Raw genomic sequence first — 27,563 nt, 5'->3', positions numbered from 1 at the left:
GGGAGATATTGCCACATGCTTTGCTGGAAGGTCTCCTCCACAGTCTAGGGAGCCATGATGCATCCTATAGTGCCATATAATGGTATTACATTCCTTATTTATGTTCTGTATGCCGCCAGCATGGGATACCATGCAAGTAAATGTCGCCAGTGACCCATGGCCAGATTTACAGTGTGCGCTTTATCATTATCAAAGAAACACTTGTCACAATGTTGCCAAGGACCTGTTAGTGCATAGATTATTGCAATGTCTCATTGGTTATGGATATCTTAGATCTCTTAACTTATGGATGAAAGTATATACAACCAAACTGGAAAAAATAGCTTTTACATTAACTTCTTTGATCTAGTTCAGTCATATGTTAATGCCGTATTCAAATCGTTTTCTAATAATTAACTTTACAAATATTTCTCTGCAGTAAGAGAATTAAATTTTTTCTATCACAAGACCTACAATGCTTCTGTCAATAATACCCAAAGAGCTTGCAAAACTGAAGCATGAAGACTACTCAATTCACGTATTATTGTGCGCACACAGTTTAGGGCTACATTAAACAAAACATTTCATTTATTTTAGAAATAGCTTACACACAAAAAGGGTTTTTATAATTTGACTAACACTAGTGAGAATGAGACAAGTTATGTCCACTTCGTTTATTGTGTTTTAATTTATAGACTAACTCTACACTGTACATTTCGACAGATTAAAATTATTTGTTACAACAGGCTCAGAACCAAGGTTGCAGCTTTTTGCATGCAGCATATGTCAGCTTTACTCTTTATGTGCACCTCAAGAATCAATGCAAAGCTTTGCTCTACCACTGCCTTTTACCTACTTGCCTAGACTCCACAGAAATATATTTGCCATCGAAAATTGGCATACAAAAAATGTTCTTGTAAAACTGGTTGCAGGCCTCCACAATACATCACTAGTACATTATCAGGTACTGTTTTTGCACATGATGTAATTTAAAGCAACTTCATTAAACCATTCATAAGCAATGTGGAACATCAGAGTTAAAAGTGGTAACATTCAGTCCCAAAATGGTTGTGAACAATGGCACACAAAATTCAAGTACAAACAAAGCACAATATTCATGGAGCAATGCTTGACAATTAAGATTTCATTTCATAATATTAATTTCCTGCTTCTTAGCCTAGAAGCTGTTAATCATATAGTTAACATCAACAGTTTCATAATTTTTGTTACTAATTCTCCTTTCCTCCAAAGGACATCCCTTTAAGCTATACTGCGATATTTTCATTGGTACACACTACTTTTGCTATTCTCTTGTTATATGGATTAGAAAATAGAGTTGGGTTGTTTTGGGGAAGGAGACCAGACAGCGAGGTCATCGGTCTCATCGGATTAGGGAAGGACGGAGAAGGAAGTAGGCCATACCCTTTGAAAGGAACCATCCCGGCATTTGCCTGGAGTGATTTAGAGAAATCATGGAAAACCTAAATCAGGATGGCCAGACACGGGATTGAACCGTCATCCTCCTGAATGCGAGTCCAGTGTTTAACCACTGCGCCACCTCGCTCGGTTTAGAAAATAGAAATAATGAATGCTTATGTGATCTGACCTTACTTGCCACAATGTGCAGCTCTTCAGATCTTCAGTTTGTGTGTATGTGATCAGAATTATAAATCATAACCAATTCTCAGCAAGAAAAATTACAAATATTTTTGGAAAATTGGTTATCTTCTTCATTTAATCATTGTTCTTTACTTTAATAGTAAAAAATTCGAAGATTTTTCTTCTTGTTCCCATGGTGAGCAATCTGCCTCCTCCACATTGGCAGACTACGCTCACTCTACAGCTGTCAAACCAACGAGCTACGCAGCCACTATGATCAATGCTGTCCCGCACGCTCGTGTCGAGCCCGCACACCCTTGCACCATCTCGCCCACTGCCGATGCAGACCGTGCCCCTCTTGCTGCACCGACACTGCACACAACAGGTGGCCCGGACACCACACCTGCAGCTGCCGACACAGTACCTGATGGCAGAGAATCTTCACCATCTTTGCCTCCTATTCTACAGGTCAGTTCTCAGTTTCACAGGGCTGCGTGTGACATCGTTTTCTGCTCCGGGTGCCTTCTGCTCTCCATGAAAGTTATTATGAACGGTACATGTCATATGCTACATACTACAGAAGACCCCCCTGCCTGCACAAAAGCACGCCATCAATTGGCTACGAAACTTTGCCACAAAAGAATGCATTCGGGAACCTTCACAACTAGGAATTGTACATCCTTCTGACAGTAATTGGTCATCACCTATTCATGTTCCCCAAAAAGGGCTCAACCTTCAGGCTTTGCAGAGACTACCATAGACTCAATGCCTGAACCATTTTAGACAACTACACTAACCCCCTCATTCAAGATTTTGCATTGCAATTACAAGGTGCTCGGTATCTTAGCGTCACTGACTGTCTTAAGGCATGTCATAAGATTCCAGTGTACAAAGACTAAATTCCTTAGACAGCCATTATAACCCCCTTTGGCTTGTTCAAATATTGCTATATGCCTTATGGGCTTAAAAATTAAGTTCAGAAGTGGCAATGTTTTGTAGACTCATTATTTTGCCAGTTTCCAATTTGTTATGCCTACCTTGATGACATGTATTTTTCTCTGCCTTTACTAATTAACATGAGCAACATCTTTCTCAGGTATTTCATGTTATCTCAGATAACAGCATGGAGATAAGTGAAGAAAATCCCAGTTGCACCAGCCACAAGATACATTCCTGGGCCACACAGTGAACTCTGAAGACATACGCTCCACGTCTGAACTTGTCACTAACATTGCAAGCTTACCACCATCTGTCACTTTTTGTTACCTACACTGCTTCTTGGGCATGATCAATTTGTTCAGGTGCCACATCCCTCTCATTCCACCTCCCTGCAGTCTCCTCTACCTGACGCCTTGCAAGGAAAACATACCTCCAGCGATCACAAGGCTATGTGGACTCAGGACACGACTCACACCTTCAGTGACCTAAAAATGGCCCTAGCTAATGCAGTCACACTAGCCCATACAGTGCCGATGCACCATCTCAATCACTACAGATGTTACTGACACCACGATCGGCACCATGCTGCACCAATACATTCACAAAGTCTCTCAACCACTATGTTTCTTTTCAAAAAAACTATCTGCCTCTCAACATAAATGGTCAGCATTTGACAGGGAGCTACTGGCCATTTATGAAGCCATACGCTATTTCTGAGAGGTTATTGAGGCACGTGACATCACGGTTTACACAGATCGCTGTCCCCCATTGACGCACTGTGTAAACTGGCTAGTGACCTCCCTCCATGTCGCTTCAGGCATATGGATTTTATCAGCCAATATACAACGGACGTACATTTTATCAGAGGCACAGATAACATTGTAGCAGACTACATACCACGCATCAATACTATTATGAGCATGTTTGATCTCATGGAGCTCATGTGACTACAAGCTGCTGATCTGGAGGTACAGTCACTAGCCACTAACAACTCCACCTCTCTCCATATTCAACCACATCCTTTCTCTGGTATCACGACCACTCCTGCCTCGTCCCCTCTGACAAGCCATTTTCTCTTCACTGCACAGTCTAGCTCATTCAAGCATCAGAGCAATGGTACACCTAGTAACTGAATGTTTTGTTTAGCCACACATCAAGGAAGACTGCTGTGAGTGGTCACAAGCCTGCGTATCTTGCCAACATGCCAAAGTTGGTTGACATGTGCATCCCCCTCTGGGACACTTCAAACACGTTCGTATGGACCTCGTCAGCCCCGTACACCCTTCTAATAACAACCATCACATTTTGTCAGTCATTGACCCTGTGACATGGTGGGTAGAGGCAGTTCCTTTGAATGATATATCGGCGGATACCGTGGCTCGAGCATTCATTACATGCTGGCTCTCCTGTCTTGGCTGCCCTGCATCCATCAACACAGATCAGGGCAAGCAATTCGAATCTCTACTCCTCAAACAATTGTGTGTCCTGTCCTATGTGATGTGAAGCATTTCCATACGACAGCCTACCACCCCTAAAGTGGAGTGCTGGCACCGCATCCTAAAGGCAGCATTAATGTACCACTAACTCTTGGCCGGATGCGCTTCTGTGGGTACTGCCAGGCATTTGCAAGGCATACAATTTAAAGACCTCCATGACAGAGATCCTTTACTCACCCACCAGTCTTTTTGCACAAGGAACTTGCAGACTGTGACTATTACGCTGTGAGACGACACCGTTCAAACAGCTCTTACTCCATCCTATTCAGAACCTCACTAGGTTCTCGACTATGCTACAAACACTATGACCATCGTGCTAAATGGCATACCACAAACAGTCTCTCTACATGGAGTTAAATCGGAGCATGTATCCTCACTGAACATGTCTCAAAAAACAAGGCCTCAGAGCTTCCTCCAACTGTCATCACAACAAGTGAACTGGTTTCAGTGAGCATTCAGCTGGCACTTCCCTCCCACCCTCCTTTACATCTAGTGAAGCCTGTGTTAGTGATTGTGGCTCCCTCAGTGACGAACTTCCCATACCCTTCTTCTCACCCCCACCACCGTGCTCAACTATGATCATATTTACTGTTGATGTCTCAGCATTCCCAGTGGATGACAACTCAATGCAACATCATAATAACTATTTGTTTGTTTTTTGTGCACCTTCACAGCTATGTAAATCTAAGGAAGTTAATCTTACGCTCGCCCGAGCTATTCACTTACCAATAGATTTTGTCAACGGCTCCCTTTGAGCTTTTATTGATGAGGATGGCATACTGTCAATTGTCATTCTATTCATCCATCCACAGTCCTTCCCTTCCCCTCCTATTCATATCCCACTCAACCAAGCTGGTCGTCCCCTATTCCAATCGACGTGGATGAAAGATTATGTTGTGTCTTTGCTGCTCGCTTCTCCAATACAATTCCCTTTTCCTGTTGCTCCTACACTGTGCTCTGCAGTCCATGGAGGGAGGGGGGCAGATTGGGGGGGAGGGGGGGGGCAGTGGAGCTCTGTGGCTGTTCAATACATCACTCTGCATGATCTCTCTCTATGATGATCTTTGAACTCACTTGATCTCTAGTTTTGTTCTGTGTTGTTGTGTTTTGTGCTCATGAAGGGAATAAAGCATATTATTACAATAAAGAAAGCATATTATTACAATAAAGTGGTGTTAAATGTTATTATTTTGCTATAATATCACTACTCACCACAAACTGACAAATGCCAACAAATCTCATGATTTACACACTGTATTTTGGTCAGGCAAAGGAACATGGTGGCATCAGAAAATAAAGCAGTTGAATAGGAAAGAAACTGGAGAGGAAGCTGTAATTATGGCAATAATGAAAATTAAGTGGAAATGGGAAGAGAGAAGAAAATAAAAAGATAGTATTCTAATAAGAGATGAGTCAATGGTGCCAGGAAACATGCAGAAGCAGCAAATGTGCATACTGCTGCAAGGAAAAGTTTGGATTTGGTCTTTATGTGTCAATTAATTGCATATTTGTTATCTGAAAATGTCAGCACTATAATATCACCAATTTATCCTTGACACTGTTGTTATTGTTGTTGTTTGTTTAAAATGCTGTTTTGTTTATTTTGTTATTAAGCAATACACATACGCATAATTCATAAAATTATTGCCCAGAAAATATTTGGTCCTTACACTTTACTTTTTAAAAGCAAGTACTAAAGAGCTGTGAAACAATGACACTGTGCGAGAAGCTCAGTTCCCCACTGAAAAAATAAAACAAACCTCTACAATGTGACACACTTTAAGTGTACCTTTCCTTAGTACTTGTAGTTTTCCCCATTTTTGTCCCTTTTCTGCTTTAAAGAGAAAGAAGCACTTATCAGTTTATGTAGTCATGGTTCATAGTAGTGTGATGTATTTTCTCAAAAATGTAAATTGATAATAAATGTAATAAATATCTTTCCATCACCATTTCTACACAAATGTGCTGCCTCTAGCTCAACTACTTATGTACCTGAACTGTAAATTTAGTACTCACTGCATAAAGGTCTTTCTTTGCTGTATTCTTGTTTACCAAATGATGTTTAATTCAAAGCCACTCACGTTCCTAAAGACCACCTTCCTACTGGCCTCTAACTATGATACACTACTGGCAATTAAAATTGCTACACCATGATGATGACGTGCTACAGATGCGAAATTTAACCGACAGGAAGAAGATGCTGTAATATGCAAATATTAGCTTTTCAGAGCATGCACACAAGGTTGGCGCTGGTGGCAACACCTACAATGTGCTGACATGAGGAATGTTTCCAAACAATTTCTCAAACACAAACAGTAGTTGACGGGCGTTGCCTGGTGAAACGTTGTTGTGATGCCTCATGTAAGGAGGAGAAATGCATACCATCACATTTCCAACTTTGATAAAGGTCAGATTGTAGCCTATAGCGATTGCGGTTTATTGTATCGTGACATTGCTGCTCACGTTGGTTGAGATCCAATGACTGTTAGCAGAATATGAAATCAGTGGGTTCAGGAGGGTAGCACAGAACACCATGCTGGTTCCCAACGGCCTCATATCACTAGCAGTCGAGATGATAGGCATCTTATCTGCATGGCTGTAACGGATCGTGCAGCGACATCTCTATCCCTGAGTCAACAGATGGGGACGTCTGCAAGACAACAAGTACTCAACAACGAACCTGGGTGCATGAATGGCAAAACGTCATTTTTTCAGATGAATCCAGGTTCTGTTTACAGCATCATGATGGTCACATCTGTGTTTGGCGACATCGCAGTGAACGCACATTGGAAGCGTGTATTCGTCATCGCCATACTGGCGTATCACCCGGCATGATGGTATGGGGTGCCATTGGTTACACGTCTCTGTCACCTCTTTTTCGCATTGACGGCACTTTGAACGGTGGACGTTACATTTCAGATGTGTTATGACCCGTGGCTCTACACTTCATTTGATACCTGCGAAACCCTACATTTCAGCAGGATAATGCACGACCGCATGTTGCATGTCCTGTACAGCCCTTTCTGGACACACAAAATGTTCGACTGCTGCCCTGGCCAGCATATTCTTCAGATCTCTCACCAATTGAAAACGTCTGGTCAATGGTGGCCTAGCAACTACCTCATCACAATACGCCAGTCACTACTCTTGATGAACTGTGGTATCGTGTTGAAGCTGTATGGGCAGCTGTACCTGTACACGCCATCCAAGCTCTGTTTGACTCAATGCCCAGGCATATCAAGGCCGGTGTTACGGCCAGAGGTGGTTGTTCTGGGTACTGATTTCTCAGGATCTATGCACCCAAATTGCGTGAAAATGTAATCACATGTCAATTCTAGTATAATACATTTGTCCAATGAATACCCGTTTATCATCTGCATTTCTTCTTGGTGTAGCAATTTTAATGGCCAGTAGTGTATAAAAGAAACATCACAGCAAAGTTCTGTATCGACAACAGTCCAAAAACTTTCATTATTATTATTATTATTATTATTATTATTATTATTATTATTATTATTATTAATCTTGGGTTATGATATGATTTGTTGATGAAATGACAATGTGTGTCCTTATGTGTCCTAGCTTTTTATTCATATGTAAACTCAGCAGATCATGTGCATTATGCAAAGGAGACATAACAGTTGATCTTTACTTAACAAAGAGAGAAATAAAAATAAAGTATAGGTTCATCCTGTTACTACATCTTAAAGACAGACAGAGGTAGTTGGAGGAGGAGAATGGAGAAGGTGGGGGAGAGAGCAAATGGTGGGGAAGCAAATGGGAGTAGAGAGAGGAAGAGCATGTGTGGTGATAGCAGTGTGAGCAAAGAAGTAATACCAGCCTGACAAGCAAAGAGGTAGTAATGGGCAAAGATGAGATAGTGAGCCAAGATGTGGTAGAGAGAGTATTGGAAGAAGAGGCGGTGAAAGTAGAAGAAAAAGAGAAAAAGAACATTAAAATGAAACTAGGCATACCGTCCCATCATTTCAGTTTCAGCATTGTTACATCTCACTCTCTTGTACAATCATTCCAACTGACTATCTTTATTTACCCTTTCATTAACTGGTCCCCAGCTCTAACTTTGAAATGTGAACAATGCCTTGAAATAAGATGCTATCCTCACAGTATTCCACTGACTAAGACCAAGTCAGCTCGTATTAAGGTAAGCCATGGCGTTCTTTGTTGTGGGGTTTCGATGCAGATATGACAAAATAGACTGGATGTTATGAAAAACATTAATTTGTGGGAGTCTGAGACACAGGCAGTGTGTGGACTTGATGCTGAGGTGGGTGGAGCACTTGTTGCAAAATTATTTTAAAAAAAATTATCCCCTGGTATATAAAGAGTAGAGGTGATTTATGGAGAGCATAATCCGTATTTATCATAATTCGATATCTTTTTGTTGCTCTGTAATGTATACAAAAATGTAAAAAAAGATAAGCAATAATAAATGTAATAATAAGAACATACACTATGTGACCAAAAGTATCCAGACACCTGGCTGAACGGCCATCCTGATTTAGGTTTTCCGTGATTTCCCTAAATCACTCCAGGCAAATGCCGGGATGGTTCCTCTGAAAGGGCACGGCCGACTTCCTTCCCCATTCTTCCCCAATCCGATGAGGCCGATGACCACACTGTCTGGTCTCCTTCCCCAAGGAATTCAATAAGGTGCCGGTCCACCCTCAGTCTTGATGACACCTTCCACTCTCCCAGGCATACATTCAGTCAGGTGCTGGAAGGTTTCTTGGGGAATGGCAGGCCATTCTTCACCAAGTGCTGCACTGAGGAAAGGGATCGATGTTGATTGGTAAGGCCTGGCACGAAGTTGGCGTTCCAAAACCTCCAAATGGTGTCTATAGGATTCAGGTCAGGACTCTGTACGGGCCAGTCCATTACAGGGATGTTATTGTCATGTAACCACTCCACTACAGGCCGTGCATTATGAACAGGTGCTCCATTGTGTTGAAAGATGCAATTGCCATCACCGAATTGTTCTTCGGCATTGGGAAGCAAGAAGGTGCTTAAAGCATCAATGTAGGCCTGTGCTACGATAGTGCCATGCAAAACAACAAGGGGTGCAAGCCCTCTCCCTGAAAAACATGACCACACCACAACATCACCGCTCCCAATTTTCCTGTTGGCACTACACAGGCTGGAAGATGACGTTCAATGGGCATTCGCCATACCTACACCCTGGCATTGGATTGCCACATTGTGTACCACGATTAATCATTCCACAAAACTTTTTTCCACTGTTCAGTCATCCAATGTTTATGCTCCTTACACCAAGAGAGGCGTCATTTGGCATTTATGAATGTGATGTGTGGCTTACGAGCATCTGCTCGACCATGAAATTCAAGTTTTCTCACCTCCCACTTAACTTTCATAGTACTTGCAGTGGATCCTGATGCAATTTGGAATTCCTCTGTGATGGTCTGGATATATGTCTGCCTATTACACATTACAATCCCCTTCAACTGTCAGTGGTCTCTGTCAGTCAACAGATGAGGTCTGCCTGTACGCTTTTGTGCTGTACGTGTCCCTTCATGTTTCCACTTCACTATCACATCAGAAACAGTGGACCTAGGGATGTTTAGGAGTTGGAAATTTCACACACAGACGTATAACACAAGTGGTCAATCAAATCTGAGTTCCGCGGAGCACCCCATTCTGCTCTCTCACGATGCCTAATGATTACTGATGTCACTGATATGGTATACCTGGCAGTAGGTGGCAGCACAATGCACCTAATATGAAAAATGTTTGTTTTTTGGGGGTGTCTGGATACTTTTGATCACATAGTATATGTAAAGTTCAACCTATAAAGGAAATTTTTATTTAATTTCCCATTGATCTAGAATCTGAAAATGCCATCAACATACAGTAAGTAATTCACAACACTTCTTCCTCAGATTACTCACAGGTACCACTCCTTCAAAAGAACAAGTATCCTCCTCTCTTTCATACTCAAAATGTCTCTACCCATGTAGCACCACAAAACAGAAATGATAAAATGTTTCTAGAATGTCTTCAGAACAGAGAAGAGTAATGGAAAGGAATAATACAGGAAATAAACAAAGGGTCAAGGGAATCTCTCATGATTCCTGGTCAGTAAGATACTAAGCGATGTACTTAAAGAAAAACTTGTGTGCCGTAACCTGCCACAACAGCAATACAACACTCAAATGAAAGTATGAAACCTAGTCAAAGTGAAACTAAATACAAATATTGATAATATTTGTGGCAGAATAGAATCACAATCTTTCCACTTGCTGAAACAGGACAAATTGGATCAGGTTGCATATAAGCTTCAAAACATTGCTGAATCGCCAACTTCCAGAATTTTCTAAAATTCCTTCATAAGGATAAATCAGTGGAATGGATAGAAGAAAATGTATCAGTCTTGGCATGTTATTCTGTTAGATCATGTGGGATGCTAAGTAGAAGAAATTATTAGTGTCTAAATGCTTATTACACCCGCTGGTAAGTAGGTACTGCCACAAATATTGTAAATGTTGCAATGCAGTAACTCTTTGAAATTTTATCACTACCATATATCAGTAAAAACTGATTAAAAGCCACTACTGCTTACGTTTTTCACCACCAGTGCAGAGTATAGCATCAATTTCACAGTCACTGGTTGCACGTGTCAAACTTTCTTTCTGAGCCTGCAAATTTTCAGTCTCACTTTGGTTCAATAGTGACACAACACAGAAGTCCATCTCAAATGTAAGCCTCCGACGGCCAAGATTGGCTTCTTTCCAGACTAATATGTCAGAGTCCACTTCATCGTCCCCATAATCATTGTCGTTGCCTTCTGGGAAAGGATAAGGAAAGCAAACAGGAACAAAATATGGACAGGATAGGAATTTTATGGAAATAATTTACAAAATTTAGTGATGGGATATCCATGAAAATTACACATAAATTTGTTCTAAAAATTGGGCTGTTCCAAGTCACTGGATAACCCTGCAGTTACCTTCAATGGTTTTGCGATCCTCGTGTTTAATGTCATTGGTCAGAAGGTGTGGACATCCAGATGACACAGAACGCAGGAAACGTGCTGTAATAGATGGAAAGCTCTGTTGAGAGATTGCCATGTACTGCTCACGTATATGGAGGGCCTGAACCAGCAGTCTGCTTGCTTGCTGTAGATCCTCTGGTGGAACCTGGATAATTTTACCAAAATTTCAGTTAGACTAAAAATGAGAGACTCTTGTAACAGATTATACGCACACTTTACACAAAATGATGAGAATCTAATATTGCTCGTAAGTTTAAAATAAACATTACCCATACAATTTAAATGTCATTTGGTATGAAGAATTCTTACAATTATGTAGTATCACAATGATTTCATTTACCATTGCTCAAGCTAAACAAACTAAAATACAATAAAATAAATATAAAAAATGTTAATTGGACAGTCAAAAATTAACTGACTTCTCTCTTTTCCAGACCTAACATACCTGAATGTGTGTGATATATAACTTCCTTATCCCATTCCCTCAAATACTTATCTTTCTTCTGCTGGCTGAAAGAATTGACTGTTTCAAAATACAGCATTCTCTTAGTTTTTGCTTATACACATTACACTTTCCTACTTCTTTCTACCTTCATTTTGCTGAAGTTTCAGTGTGACAAGTCCTCATTTTGCTACGATTAATATTTAAGAATGACAAGGCAAAATTGAAAATGAAAGCATGTGACTTAGTCTCAGTCCAATGTTCGTTTGATTTGGGCTTCTAACAAAATCATGGTCACACTTTAGGTAGAATGTGTTACATTATTTTCTAACAATGGAAAGTCCAGGTCGGACAGCATTGTTAGCTGCAACAAGCAGAGGACTTGCTTTGTTGGTGCGGCACATTTTTCTAGATTTTGACTGAGATAAACTCACACTGCAATGTTTTTCTCCTTCAGCACGCCAGTGTAGAAGTTGGCACAGAAACAGTTAGGTAAAAAATCCATGCAATTCACACGTTTATTTATATGTAAAAGCCAATTTTGGAATTTTCCTTTGTATGAGGGAGTGTGTTCAAGATTAGTGTGCTGATTGTAACTATAGATTTATGTATTTTACTGTTTGGATCACTCCCACATAATCTTTCATTGATTGTATCAATAACAATTTGTATTGGGATATATCGTGGAATTTTCAATATTCACAAGTGCCGCGATAAACTCTTACTGTTATCGTTCATTGTAGGTTTCGACTTAATTGTGCGCTTGTAAAATCTTTGAAAACAGCAGGTCTAACCTCTATTAAAACAACTGTTCTCCAATTTCATTGTATAATTACATGAGAAATAGTTAATTTTCAACAATTTTCGAATGCTTGCAGAACTATATTTTCGTAAGTTACCAGAACAAGTGTTTTTGGATAACATATTTTGTAGCAAATCGGCATTTGTGATCCACAATTACTGCTAAAGAATAGATCACCACAAATTTCACAGTATATCAATGCGATATACGTGCAGTTTTGAGACTTTTCTAAGTTACAATTGTCCTTTGTATAAGATAATTTGTAGTAAATCGGCATTTGTTATTTAGTTACTGTAGCAGGTATTATACCTAACAAATTTCTTTGCATCTAGTTTTCCCTTAAAGAGAATATATTACCTACAGTTTGTGAATAACTATAACTAACCTCAAAACATTTTATGAAATTTGTAGTTTTACCACAGGTTTTTCTGTTGCCTTAGTAGAAATCTTACTTTGTGTATTTGCTTAAATTCTTATAGGGAATCAGTAATTTTTCAGTTCAACACATATAAAAGATAATCAGCAGGCTTAGTTTAAAGTTATTTCTTCCTGTAATACATTGCACCAGCCAAAATGAAGCCCAACTATGAATGCTGTTCTTGTACGTGAGATAGGTTGGTTGACATTTGTAAGCAGCTGGAAATCACCCTTGTTACTGTCAGATGATTGGCAGCTGCTATGAACTGGCTTTTTTTGGAAGAGCTTCTGAGAGTCATGTACCTGTGGTTTTGATTACCCCAGGTACTATCTGCTACTGTGGATGCTGTCTCCTCTGTAGAAAGTACAGGGTCTCTCATTATTTGCCCACTTGACTGAGAGTGGCTTTTTAATAGTGGATCTAGGCATCCGGTACAGTGGGAGCAGGGACCAGGGAGGGCACTGGGTGATATACCAATCCCCTAACCAACAAGTTCAAGGTGTTGTCTTTCATTGAAACTGAGCCAGTGGGACTCACTTCATCTGTTCTGGAGAACAGATGGGAAATCGTAGAAAGGCCAGGAAACGGCACCAGGTGCACAAAGCGCGTATGCCCAAGGGTCTTGTTCAACATGGGGAACAGTTTACTCCAGCAGCCATTGAGGGAACAGGGTGCAAGCAAGTGCAGATTGTGGCTCATGTTGGAACAAACGACACTTCTTGTCTGGGCTCCCAGGTCGTACTTGGGCGATTCCAGCAACTGGCAGAGAAGGTTGAGAAGATCAGCCTTGCACACAGAGTTTCAAAGAAGCTCAAAATTTGCAGCATTGTCTCCAGCACTGATTGTGGTCCCTTGGTTCTGAGTCAAGTGGAAAGACTGAACCAGAGACTTCTAAAATGCTGTGACAAGCTAGTTTGTGACTTCCTGGATTTACACCGTTGTGTTGAGAACTGTAGGATGCACTTAAATGGGTCAGATGCACTACACATCAGAGACTGCTATCCATATACCTGACTGTGTGAGGGACACATCCAAGGGTTTTCTAGATTAGGCAACTCTTCATCCATCTAGATAATGCTAGCTGTAGAAAACACAGAAGTATCAGCGTAAGGTTGAAAGAAATGCCTCACATGCGAGAGTATTAAAATCCTAGTGGTTACCTGCTGAAGCATTCACAACAAAGTGCCAAAGTACATGGTGCTCCTCATAATACTAGCTATGGAAAGCTGGTTGAAACCCAAAATTGATAGTGAAATTTTTATGGAAAACTTAGGTCTATGTCAAAAAGATAGGCTAATGGTGGTGTATTTGTCACAGTTGACAAGAAACTCAAATCCACCAAGATAGAAACTGAAGCTCCATGTGGGATTGTTTGGGCAACACTCAGTACCAGTGGTTGCCATAAAATGATAACTGGATCATCATATCACCCACCAGACTTACCCTCTGATGAAACCAAAAACTTTAGAGAAAACCTCAGGTCACTTATATGTAAGTTCCCCAAACATACTGCAATCATCAGTGGAGACTTTAATAACTCATCAATCATTTGGGAAAATTTCAGTTTTGTTAGTCGTGGGCATGAAACATTACTAAATGCCTTCTCTGAAAACTACGTAGAACAGATAGTTAGGAAGCCCACTCATTAGGAAAATATACTGGATCTAACAGCAACAAAAAGAACTGACCTCTTTGAGGATGTTCACATCAAAATTGGTATCGGTGATCAAGACATGGTTTTGGCAACAATGATTACCAAAGTACAAAGGGAACTAAACAAGCAGAAACATATATACGTTCAGTAAACTAGATAAAAAAACCTATATCTCAATGTGAAACTTGAAACTTTCAGCACAGGGCAGGCACATGTAAGGAACTATGGCTCAAGTTTAAGAGAATAATTTACCATGCACTAGATATACACCCAGTAGAATAGTTCATAATGGGAGGGCCACTCCACGGTATAGAGTCACTCAGAAAGTTCCAAAGAAACAGAAGAGACTACTGCCTAACATGTGTAAAAGAGAGCATAGGACTAAAGATAGAGAGATGCTGAAAGAAATGCATTTGGCTGTCAAGAGGGCAATGCATAAAGCCTTCACTAACTATCATAGCAGAATGTTGTCAAATGATCTTCCACAAAACCTAAAGAAATTCTAGTCATATCTAAAGGCTACCAGTGGCACCAAAGTAAATGCCCAGTCCCTAGTGAATGAGACAGGAATGAAATTGAGGGTCAGAAAGCAAAAGCTGAAATGCTTAACTCTGTCTTCAAATGTTCCTTTAAAAGAGAAAACCCAGGAGTATTGCCCCAATTTAATCCTCAAACCAGTGTTAGTGTCAGTTGTGTTGAAAAACAGCTGAAATGATTCAAATTGAAAAAAGCTCAAAGGCCTGATGGAGATATTGAGATAACCGATTGCAGAATAGAAAATCAACTACAATTGCTTAGTAGTGGAAAGGCATCAGGACCAGATGAGATATTTGTAAGATTCTACAAAGAATATGTGCAGGACTTCCTCACCTTCTAGCAGTAATTTATCATAGAGTACTTGTCAATGATGGGTACCTCGTGACTGGGAGAAAGTACAGGTTATTCCTGTTTTTAAGAAGGGCCGTAGGACAGATGCACACAATTATAGACCTATATTGTTGATGTCAATCTGTTGTAGAATTATGGAACATGTTTGAAGCTCAAGAATTGTGATGTTCTTGGAGAAGGAAAATCTCCTCTATAAAAATCAACATGGATTCCGCAAACAGAGATCTCGCAAAACTCGGCTCGCTCTGTTCCTCCACAAGATCCACAGCGCCATAGACAATGGCACTCAGATTGATGCCATGTCCCTTGACTTCAGCAAGGCATTTGAAACCATCCAGCAATGCTGTTTAGTGAAAAAAATGAGCTTATTGAGTATCAGAGCTGTTTTGCAACTTGATTCAACACTTCCTTGCAGAAAGAAATCAACATGTCACTCTTAATGGAATAGAATCAACAGATGTAAAGGTAATTTACAGAGTACTCCAAGGATGTAGTAGGATTAGTTTCTAGACGTACGAGCCCAAGTCAAAACAAGAAGACAGAGAGGAGTTAAAACATGACTATGCATCAGTCCCAATTGACATAAGAGAAGACAGCTAAAAACAGGGACTTGGAAAAAGGGCTAAAAGAGACACCATTTAGAAATGGAGGTCCAAAACTAAAAATTAAATGGCCCTTGCCATATTGCTTTGGTGGATAAAAAAATAAAACACTGTCGACAGCCCACATGTCTTTTGCTAAAACGGCTGATAACACAGATGACAAAACCGAGTGGGAATGTGAATGGTTAAAAAATGGGCATTTCATCAGGAAGTCATGGACACTTAAAACTTGGGCAAAATGTGTACAAAGTGGTGGGGTAGCGCCACTTATCAAATGACAAAGGCTAAAAAGGCAGTGCCCGATATGCAGCCTGGTTAAAATGACCTCATCCCGGCAGGACGGCCGAGAGGACGTTGTCCAAGCTGCTGGGAGAGACTTAATAAGCAGGAGCTTATTCCTGTGAAGAGAGGACCACTAGTGATGCCAAAGGGCAGGCAGCAACACAGAGATCATTGGAGGGAATCTAGGAACTCGCGGGCTGAGGTACAAGGACTGCAGCCTTGGCAGCAGCGTCAGCAGCCTCGTTTCCTGGCAGACCAACATGACCAGAAACCCACAGAGACTCCACCAGGAGTAAGCAAGTGACAGTTTTCCTGGCCCTGTTGCACTAAGGAATGGGCAGTGTACAGCACAAACAGACTTTGAAGGGTGCTGAGCAAGTATGAGCAGAGAACACAATTGAAAAGTCTGCATCACTGGATGTACTCTGTGATACAGGATGAAGAGTTCAGCTGTACATCCTGAGCAGTGTGCCAGGAGCTGATACTGAAAGACACGGGCACCAATGACAAAGGCACACCCGATCCCACAGTCAGTCTGAGACCCATCAGTGTCCACAAAGGTACTATCACGAGGTTCCATGCAAAGGTCGTGAAACTTAAGGCGATAGAGTGATGCTGAAGTAGTGTCCTTAGGAAGTGAATGAAGGCCAAGGTGAACATGGGCTGCTTCACAAAGCCAAGGTGGTGAAGGGCTCACACCCACCGGGAAAGTCGCAGGTAGTGTGAAGTTGAGCCACTGTAGCAAGTGCCGAAAATGGACTTCAAGAGGTAACAGAGAAGAGGGATGTGCCCCATACTGGCAATCAAAGGAATCATTGAAGGAGGCATAGGATGGGTGGCCACCCATGGCAGACAAATGGCATGCATATCTGCTGAGGAGAAAGTCACGGCGGTAGGACAGTGGTAATTCAGCAGCTTCAGCATACAGACTCTCAACTGGGATAGCGTAAAAGGCACCTGTGGCCAAATGGATACCAAGATGGTGGATAGTGTTGAGATGGCTTAAGAGGGATGGATGTGCAGATGCATAAACAAAGCACCCAACAAAGAACTGACATGGGACTGATACAAACGGAGGGTCATTCAATCGGCACCCCAAGAAGTACCACTGATGACACATAGGGCACTGAGGAGCCACGTACAGCGGCCTGCCAAGTAAGACACATGGGAGGACCAAGGGAGTTACCTATTGAGCATGAAGCCCAAGAATTTCGTAGTTTCAATGAATAAATAGGCAACAGGCCCAAGATGTAAAGAGGGAGGGAGAAACCATTTGCACTGCCAGAAATTCATGCAGATGGTTTTGTCAGTGGAAAAACGAAAGCCATTGTCGATGCTCCAGGAGTAAAGACAATCAAGACATCACTAAAGACCCCGGGGACAGCTCCACGGATAACTGCAATAGACGGCAAAATTGTGAACAAAAAGGGAGCCTGGCAGGAGACAGGCCATTATATGGTTAATGTTGATAGCAAAGAGGATGACACTCAGGACGGAACCCTGAGGCACACCATTTTCCTGGACAAAGGTGTCCAACAAGGCAGAATCCACACATGCCCCACATGTAAAGAGTATGGAGGATACCATTTCTCCAGCAGGTGTCCTAGGCCTTCTCCAAATTGAAAAACACAGCCACAGTCTGGGATTTCCACAGAAAACCATTCATTACATGGGGGGGGGACAAAGTAATGAGATGGTCAACTGCAGAACACTGCACTTGAAATTCACACTGTGCTGCCATTAGTAAATTGTGAGACTCGAGCCACCATAGCAGCCAGTCATGAATCATACATTCCATCACCTTGCAAAAGCAGTTGGTGAGAGAGATGGGGGTGGTAGCTAGAAGGAAGGTTTTTGTACTTACCGAGCTTAGGTATGGGTATGATGGTGGCTTCAAGCCAAAGTCCGGGAAATGTGCCCTCTGCCCATATGCAGTTGTACATGTTATGCAGAAAGTGCTTGCCTCCAAGAGAAAGGTGCTGCAACATGTGAATGTGGACAGTGTATGGCCCTGGGCTGGAGGATCGGAATTAAGTGAGAGCATGATCTACCTCCCTCATAGTAAAGGTGGCATTGTAGCCCTCACGATTCAGAGAAGAGAAGGGTATCGCATGAGCCTCCTCTGCTTGTTTCCAACAGGGGAAGGCAGGGTGATAGTGCGAAGAGTTTGAATCTTCCACAAAATGGTGGCACAAGGTGTTGGAGACAGCAATAGGGTCGACGACAACATTGTCTGCTACTGTCAGGCCGGAAATTGGCAAATTGATCTTGGTCCTAGAGAGCGGTTGGAAGTTGGCCCACATTACAGAGGAACGTGTGGAACTGTTAAAAGAACTAGTGAATGAAATCCAGTTAGCTTTTTAGCTATCCCAAAGAACGTGATGACACTTTGCATGCATCTCTTTATGATGCATGCAGTTTGTCATAGTAGAATGGCAGTTAAAAACATGGAGAGCATGTCTCCATGTGCAAATTACATTGCAGCATGCCTCAGTCCACCAAGGGAATGGCACATGGCATGGTAAAGAGGAAATGCGAGGAATGGAACATTCTGCAGCAGTAAGGATAACATCTATGAGATATTCTATCTGGTCATCACAACTGGGGAAATCTTGTTCTTCGAAGGTTGTTAGGGAGGAGCAAAGCTGCCAGTCAGCTTTAATAAGCTGCCATTTGGGTGTGCACACAGGTGGGGTAGGAGTCAGCAAACACATAGCACAAGGGAAATGGTCACTCGAGTAGGCATCAGAAAGAATGGACCACTCAAGACGATGGGCAAGCTGGGCAGTGCAGAAGGATAGGTCCAAATGGGAATAGGTGTGTGACAAATCGGAAAGGAAAGTGGGTGCTCCAGTGTTAAGGTTCAAATGGCTCTGAGCACTATGGGACTTAACTGCTGAGGTCATCAGTCCCCTAGAACTCAGAACTACTTAAACCTAACTTATCTAAGGACATCACACACATCCATGCCCGCGGTCGCACAGTTCCAGACTGTAGCGCCTAGAACTGCTCGGCCACTCTGGCCGGCTCCAGTGTTAAGGCAGAAGAGGTTACGTTGATTAAGAAGATCAGCCAAGAGGACACCTCTCTGAAGGTTCTGGGAGGACCCCAAAGGGGATGTTGTGCATTAAAGTCATTGAGCAGCAGAAATGGGGGAGGTAGCTGCCCAATAATCTGAAGAAAATCTGCCCTGGTGACATCAAATGACGGAGGGACATAAATGGTACAGAGGGAAAAAGCCAGGTGGGGAAGAAAAAGGCGAACTGCAACAGCTTGAAAATCGGTAGTCAGGGAGATGGGTTGACTATGAACGTCATCCCGTATGAGCAGCATGACGCCCCCCCCCCCCACCTCCCCTGAGATGGGATTCCGACCACAGGGGGAGGAAGGTCAAAATCAAAATGAACTGGGACGAAATGTGAAAGCTCAAAGTGGTCCCGAGGACACAATTTACACATTTTCGTTTCCTGAAGGCAGAATACAAGAGGACACTCCGATGCTAAAAGCAGCCATAAATTCTCTTTGTGGGATTGAAGACCACGAACATTCAATTGGAGGGAGAGTCATGATGAGAAGAAAGGGGTGTCACCTCGGCAGAAGACCATTTGCCTTTGGTGGATTTCTTTGAGCCTTTCTGGTTAGAGGAAGACTCTGGTGTTGTTGGGCTGGAGGGATGTAAGAAGTCTTCATGGAAGTACTCCTTCTGTTCTTTCTGGCCAACTGGTTGTGTAGTTGGTGGCTTCGCCCCTTGAGGTGAGAGTTTGGCAGCTTGCTGCACAGCTGAGGGGGGGGGGATGTCGATGGTACCTCGACACTAGGCGACTTCATGATTTCACAACCTCAGAGCTGAATTTGAGGTCACTGTCTGTGTGGCCATGTCCTTCATGGAGCGAGGGGTAACAAGAACAGAACCACAGGTGCCAGATGGGAGAAAGCAGGGCTTGCGACTAGCCAATAACTTGAGAGTGACTGGGTAAAGAACTTTTTCCTTTACCCGGATCTCTTGGACAGCTCATCAAGATACATGGGACATTCCCAAGAGGAGGCAGCATGGCCACCATAGCAGTTGATACAGCAGGGAGAAGTAAGTGGACCATAGCCCTCCTGAGCATCCCTATCACAGGTTACACATTTGTCTGGGTATCGACAACACGTTCTACTGTAGTTGAAATGATGACACTGGTAGCAGCGCATCAGGTTTGGAATGTACAGTTGGAGAGTGATAATTTCATAGACTGCTTTGATCTTGGATGGAAGCACCACTCTATCAAAGGTAAGAAAATCAGTGCAGGTGGGCACTAAGGAGGGATATACCTTTCTCATCACCCGATGGATGGAAATGACACCCTGATCAGAGAGGTAAGATTGGATTTCAGCCTCCGTTAGACCGTCAAGCTGCCTAGCATAAATAACACCACAGGAAGAATTCAAAGTGCTATGGGTCTCGACACAAACAGGGTAGCTGTGGAGAAGCAAGGTGGCAAGCAGTTTTGCTTGAGAATCAGTAGTAGTCTCCAAAATCAAAGGGCCATTCCATAAATGAGAGCACGATTTCACAGGGCCAGCAATTGAGTCAACACCTTTCTGAATAATAAACGGATTTACCATGGCGAAGGACTAACCGTCTTCAGTACTTGAGACCACTAGGAACCAAGGTGGTGCAGGAAAGGTCTTTGAATCATTAGCCTCATTACATTTATGTTTTGTAGACACTGATTGTGAAGATGATTGGCTCATTGTCAGAAAAACCCCCATGACTGACAGCGTCTCCGATGGCACGCTCCTTCCATCTGGGGGCACCTTCACAAGGGTGTGCACCCGCCTTAGGTGCACCTCAGGTCACACCTCCCTGACACCTAACAGAGGGACCAATTGGCAATTTGGGAAGGCTGCAGCTTGGCAGTCACCCCTCCCTGGGCCTGGCCTATACCTGGGGGTACGTATGAACCCTACCTGTCGACCCGGGGCCGGGAATTACACGTTACCCAGTCACCTGTTACAAGTCAGATGCATGGGCTGGCCTTCAGGAGTGCACAGAAAGAAAGAAGAAGAAAAAGACGAAACTCAAACACCAAAGTGGACGAACAAGAGAGCAGGGAAACAAAGAAAGGAAAAGGGAGTGAAAAACAATGGTGATATTGTTCTTATGTTGGCGACAGACAATGCAGAACATTCCCAGTAACACCTCAGACATGTTCCCAAAGGGAGGGGAAAAAGAATAGCATGAGGACAGACATGCAGCACAGAAAGGAAAAAATGCTGCAAAGGCTGGTGCCTCATGGTAGCCGAGCATGAACCCACCAAAGAGCGGAGAGCTCCCTGGAGGCCAGAAAATTGATGAATGGTACAGGCATGGCAGACCCCGAATATAAATAAATGTAACATATTGTGCATACACAGGAAAAGAAACCCACTGCTGTATAGCTACACTAATTAACACAAACTGTTGGAAACAGTATCTGCCATAAAATATCTTTGAGTAATTATCCAGAGCAAGTGAAATGACCAAATAAAACAAGCAGTGGGAAAAGCAGAGGCCAAACTCAGATTCATTGGAAGAATCTTAAGGAAATGTAACTCATCCATGAAGGAAGTGGCTTATAAGGTACTTGTTCGACTGATTCTTGAGTATTGATCTATCTGGGATGGCTACCACACAGGAGTGATAGGTGAGATGGGGGGGGGGGGGGGGGGGAGTGGGGGGAGAGTGGGGGGGGGGGAAAGAGCACTTTCTGGCAAGAGTCAGACAGCATACTACTCCCCCCCCCCCCCCCCCCCCCAAATACATCTCACATCACGACCACGAAGACAAAATTTGAGAAATTAGAACCAATACAGAGGCTTACTGACGATCACTCTTCCCGCACACTCTTCACGAGTGGAACAGGTTTGAAGGGCTCAGTTAGTGGTACGAGAAGTACCCTCCGCCACACACTATTGGGTGGCTTGCAGAGTATGATGTTGATGTAGATGAATCCCTATCAGATTCTGTTCTGATTTTGTATCTGAGTTAGCCCCTTTTCTAACTATAATCTATCGTAGATTACTCGAACAAAAAAGTGTGCCGAGTATTTGGAAAAAAGCACAGGTAACGCCTGTCTACAAGAAGGGCAGTAGAAGTGGTTCACAGAACTAATGTCCAATATCTTTGACATCAATCTGTTGTCGAATCTTAAAATGTATTCTGATCTCAAACATAATGAGGTATCTTTATCAGAATGACCTTCTCCATGCCAACCAGCATGGATTACAAAAAAATTAATCATGTGAAACCCAACTCGCACTTTTCTCACATGCCATACAGAAAGCTTTGGATCGAGGCAGTCAGATAGATGCAGTGTTCTTAAGTTTCTGAAAAGCATTTGACTTGGTATCACAACTACACTTATTGTCAGAAGTTTGATCATATGGGATATAGACGGAAATATGTGACAGAACTGAAGACTTTTTGGTAGGGAGTACACAGCATGTTATCTTGCATGGAGAGTCACCATCAGATGTAGGAATAACTTTGTGTGTGCTTCAGGGAAGTGTGTTGCAATCCTTGCTGTTCATGTTGAATATTAATGATCTTGTGGACAATATTAATAATAACCTCAAATCTTTTGCAGACAATGTTTTTATCTATAATGAAGCACAGTCTGAAAGGAGCTCCATAAATATTTTGTCAGGTCTTGATAAGATTTTGAAATGGTGCAAAGATTGGCAGCTTGCTTTAAATGTTCAGAGATGTAAAACAATGCATTTCACAAAACAAAAACATCTAGTAGCAAATGACGATAATATCAGTCGGCCAACTCAGGCAAATACCTGAGTGTATTACTTTGTAGGGATATGAAATGGAATGATGACATAGGCTCAGTTGTGGGTAAAGCAGGTGGTAGACTTCAGTTTATTGGTAGAATACTGGAGAAGTGCAACAAGTCTACAATGGAATTGCTTGCAAGTGTGTGGGGCCCATTCCAAATAGGACTAACAGGGTGTATTGAATGCATATAGAGAAGGGCAGCATGAATGATTACATGTCTGTTTGACCTGTGAGATTGTGTTATGGTGACACTGAAGAAACTGAACTGGCAGACCACTGAAGATAGATGTAAACCATCCCGAGAAAGTCTACTAACAAAGTTTCAAGAACCAGCTTTAAATGATGATTCTAGGAACATACTAAAACCCTCTACATACTGCTCTCACACGTATCGTGAGACCAATATTAGAGTAATTACAGCATGTACAGAGGCATTCACAAACAGTCATTCTTCCCACACTTCATACGTGAGTATGGATGTAGATGTAGATGTAGAATATCAACAATATTGTGAAATGATAGATTGAGACTCACTGTAAGTACAACTGACATACACATGATCATCTCCAGCTGCTCTGGCCAGAATTTTGGTTGGGGCAGCCAGAAATGGTGGTCGTGAGAGAGAGAGAGAGAGAGAGAGAGAGAGAGAGAGAGAGGGGGGGGGGGGGGGTGCTTGCTCTTGTTAATAAGTTTGTGCATTTCTCTTTTCTGAAGAACACATTGGCTGGGCTGAGGGCTCATCTGTAGCAGTCTTTCCATTGTGCCTGTATGTAACTCAAATGTGTATCTGTATGGTGAGTAGCAATTTATCCTTTGTATAATATTGTTTATATTATTTTTTCATGACTAATTTAAGGCTTAAGCCCTTCTCAAGTAGTAATACACAAAATCAGCATATATTGCATAAATGACACTGGTAGAATTTCACTGATATGGATATATGGCACTTAAATGAAAATGCTGCTGCAGTGGTAACTGAGAGAAACATGTGAATTTGTTTACTATGAAGAGGCACATGAGTTGAGTGATCCACCTGATCAGAAATGTGTAAGCTGTCATTTTCAGCTTGTGTCTGATATGTACATTGTATTGTATTGTATTTGGTTAAATTAAAAAATGAAACAACTGACTTGATCATTCAAAGCACGATTAATCTCATTAGGGAGTGATAAACAATACAACTATTGGTATAATAAACAATTTTTAGCAACCCAATAGTATTCATACACTATGAGTATCTGTTTATGTGTTTCCTTATTTTATATCGAACTTCTGTCTAATCCAGTCACCATTACCGCTATTCAGTCTGCTCTCCTTACGAACTGATGTCTTAATCCCCTTACTTATACACCTCCTCTTTTGCACAGCACTCTTATCGTGGATGTACATCAGTCATGTTTCTCTATGTAATCCTTATATAACAGTTCAAAATAAATTTTCCTTTACTTTTAGAAAGTTCTAGTATTCATTCAATTTCCAGGACTTATTCCTGAAACATCAACTCAACAAACAAGCAGAAATGTAACCTCTACTTTCTTCTACTGATACCAGACATCGGCTTTGACTTGTGATGTAGTGATGGGGCATGCAACATCAATTGTGGTTAAATGAATGTTGAACAGAATACTGACAATATTTACTTTGCTTTTATATTATTTTTTGGAATGGGTATTGTGGTGAGTGACTGATTTTTAGTGTAGACCAAGCACTAAGACAAGTTAGGTGACAGATTATTTGTGAGTTAATGAAGCAAATGTATGTGTTTCACATGAATCATTATTATTATTATTGTTATCAGACTAATTTTACATTTAAAGGATTTCTCTGTGTGTCTTCAATCAGCCACTTTGATGACATCATGGGCCAAAGCAACTGGGCAGTATCAGTATGTTAAATATTTCCTTCTTTTCTTTATAATTCTCCCTACAGCACATATTTCTTTCCAATATCCACATTTCTCTCTACCTTTGGAATTATTCTCAATTTGAATGTGGCATACCCATTTCATGTGCACAGTAACACTAACTACAACTGACCATGTTGCTTGCTTGGTTGGTTTTTTGCAGTTAAAGGGACCAAACTGGGAGATCATCAGTCCCTTCATCCTATATGTATTGAACCATGAATAATCCCCAGTGGAATGATACTAAAGGCAAATCCTGGAAACCCTGATTCTAACCAAGATATAATAAGATCAAAGCATTTAGAAATAGGGAAGGAATGAGAAGGAATGGGGGGGGGGAGGGGGGAGGGGGGAGAGACAGTCTGCCCAGAATGCAGCAGGATGATGATGATGATGATGATGATGATGATTGGGTTGTGGGGCACTCAACTGCATGGTTATCAGCGCCCGTACAAATTCCCAACCTTTTCTCAGTCCAATCTTGCCACTTGCATGAATGATGATGAATAAATGATGAGGACAACACAAACACCCAGTCATCCCGAGGCAGGTGAAAATCCCTGACCCTGTCGGGAATCAAACCAGGACCCTGTGCTTGTGAAGCAAGAATGTGCCCGCGAGCATAATGCAGCAGGAAGACCCCATGGCATGCAGTGGGAGATGCACCCTCTGCATTGACCACCACTACCTCACCCCCTGTTGTCCCAAAAAAACAAACAGCACTGAAAGAATGATAAAATTTTAAGAATGACAAAACATTAAAAATGGCGAATGTAAAATAATGAAGAGACTAAAAAGGTGAGAAGGGTGGGGGCCAAGGCAGACCACCAAGTAAGGACCATTGTGGGCCCCCTGGTCCAGAGCAGACAAGGGGTTCCCCTCCAACCACTCAAGCAGTCAATGAGGTCCAAGCGTCCCACCTCACAGAGATGAGCAGAAACCATCTTTGTGAGTAAAATGTAAAACCACGTCAGCACTAATAATTGATGGCTTAGAGTCAAACAAATGTAAAGTTCTGCCCCCCACCCCCCACCTCCACCCCCTTTTCCAAAATCGGCACCCTGGTAGCCAATTCTGCCAACCAGTCGGCATGTTCATTCCCCAAAGTCCCAACATGACCGTGTGCTAAGCAAGGTTGTGAAAGATGGTACCAATCCAGTGTGGTTCAATAGCTATCAAAGCACAGAGAGCTCCATCACCAAACTCAACAAATTAAAAGGAAGGTCAGCGTTGGCCATAATATTGACGATTTATTGATAGCAGAATCGATTTTCGATCACATGGTGATCATCTACAGTGCTGTACAAATTAAACTCAGACACTGGTATCAAGTTATCAATAACCAAAACTGAGAAGAGATCAAAATAACTCAATTTATTGTGATCACTTCTCAGTTTTGGTTATTGATAACTTGATACCAGTGTCCGAGTTTAATTTGTACAGCACTGAAGATGATCACCATGTGATCGAAAATCGATTCTGCTATCAATAAAACTTCAATATTATGGCCAACGCTGACGTTCCTTTTAATTTAACATATATGGTTGTTGTGCACACAGCACTCCATGGAGTCGCCAGTCAATAAAACTGAACAAAGCCTAGGCCTTACTGCCAAATTAAAACTGAACATCCAAATGTTCACAAGGAGAGCAACGTGTATGTGTTCAGTGAACTCAGAACTAATACAAGTCAATAAATGGATTAAAGTCATCTATTAAGCAAACTCACTGATCATACTGACACTGAAACAAATGGTGACTGATGACCAAAATAATTAATTAAATCATCTAAAGTTAATTCAGTAAGAAAGATCAAACTCGTTTCAGTTGCCAGATGGATGGAAATATTACGTATTGAGATAAAGAAAATTGTGAAATATAAAATCAATGAAATCATTCAACAAAGTAAATATAACTGGAATTTAAGACCCATGCAGAATTATTTGTTCCTCTTCTAGCAGCAAAGTATGGTACATCCCTAAAGTAAGAAAACACACGTTCAAGACACTCATGTCTAAGTGTTGCAAAATAATGGAATATGTATTACACTCAGGTATTATGACCTTTTCAAGCAATGAATGTGGATTTAACAAACAGCATTCTTTCAAAACTCTGTTCATTTTGATTAGCCATTAAATCCAAGAGACAGTTGAGAGCAGCATCCAGGTTGCCTTTCAGTAGTCTATGACTATCTCCTCTCTCTCACCTAGTGAGCAAATGTCAGACCAGCTTAGTTATTAGACAGAACACTCCCCAATCTAGTGCATAAAAAAAAGTTGCATCAAACATACCCTTTAGTAGTTTTATAAGAACATTACTGTTCATAATGTATAACAACAATTTATTAGATAGTGTAGGAAGCTCTACGAGACTGTTTGTGTGTGATAATCATGTACACAGAATTCTGTATACAGAGAAGTGGCAATCCAAAAAAATTGTGGTGAAATGTACGTGGTCATGATGAGACTCCACTTTACTTGAAGAATCAACAACAGTAGCATATTGCGTATGAATGTGTGGAAACTATCACAACTGTTAACTATCTATGTTTCTGCACCATGAATATTTCAAAGTGGAACAATCACATAAAACTGTTTGTGGGAAAAAGAGATGGCAGGAAGAATCACTAGAAGAATCCTACATCAAAATTATCTCATCTACATAACAGTTAGCTAACATAACCCTCATTTGACCAATGACTGATTACTAGGGAAGAGGTGTTTCA

The 27,563-nt window shown here is 41.7% G+C and overlaps 1 protein-coding gene across 4 annotated transcripts in view; it reads right to left on the bottom strand.

Moving 5' to 3' along the window:
- The window catches only part of LOC124805170 (AMP deaminase 2), a 467,688-nt gene that overhangs the window by 149,407 nt on the left and 290,718 nt on the right, over positions 1 to 27,563 (bottom strand). For all 4 annotated transcript variants that reach the window (XM_047265658.1, XM_047265667.1, XM_047265673.1 and 1 more), the window contains one exon: positions 10,996 to 11,185. In XM_047265658.1, coding sequence (XP_047121614.1) covers positions 10,996 to 11,185 — 190 coding nt within the window. The remainder of the gene's footprint in view (positions 1 to 10,995; positions 11,186 to 27,563) is intronic.

The sequence above is a fragment of the Schistocerca piceifrons genome, chromosome 1 (assembly GCF_021461385.2).
Source record: "Schistocerca piceifrons isolate TAMUIC-IGC-003096 chromosome 1, iqSchPice1.1, whole genome shotgun sequence".
In the NCBI taxonomy this organism is placed as follows: domain Eukaryota; kingdom Metazoa; phylum Arthropoda; class Insecta; order Orthoptera; family Acrididae; genus Schistocerca; species Schistocerca piceifrons.
Note: the sequence above shows the minus strand (reverse complement) of the source record. Positions and strands in the feature narration are given on the sequence as shown.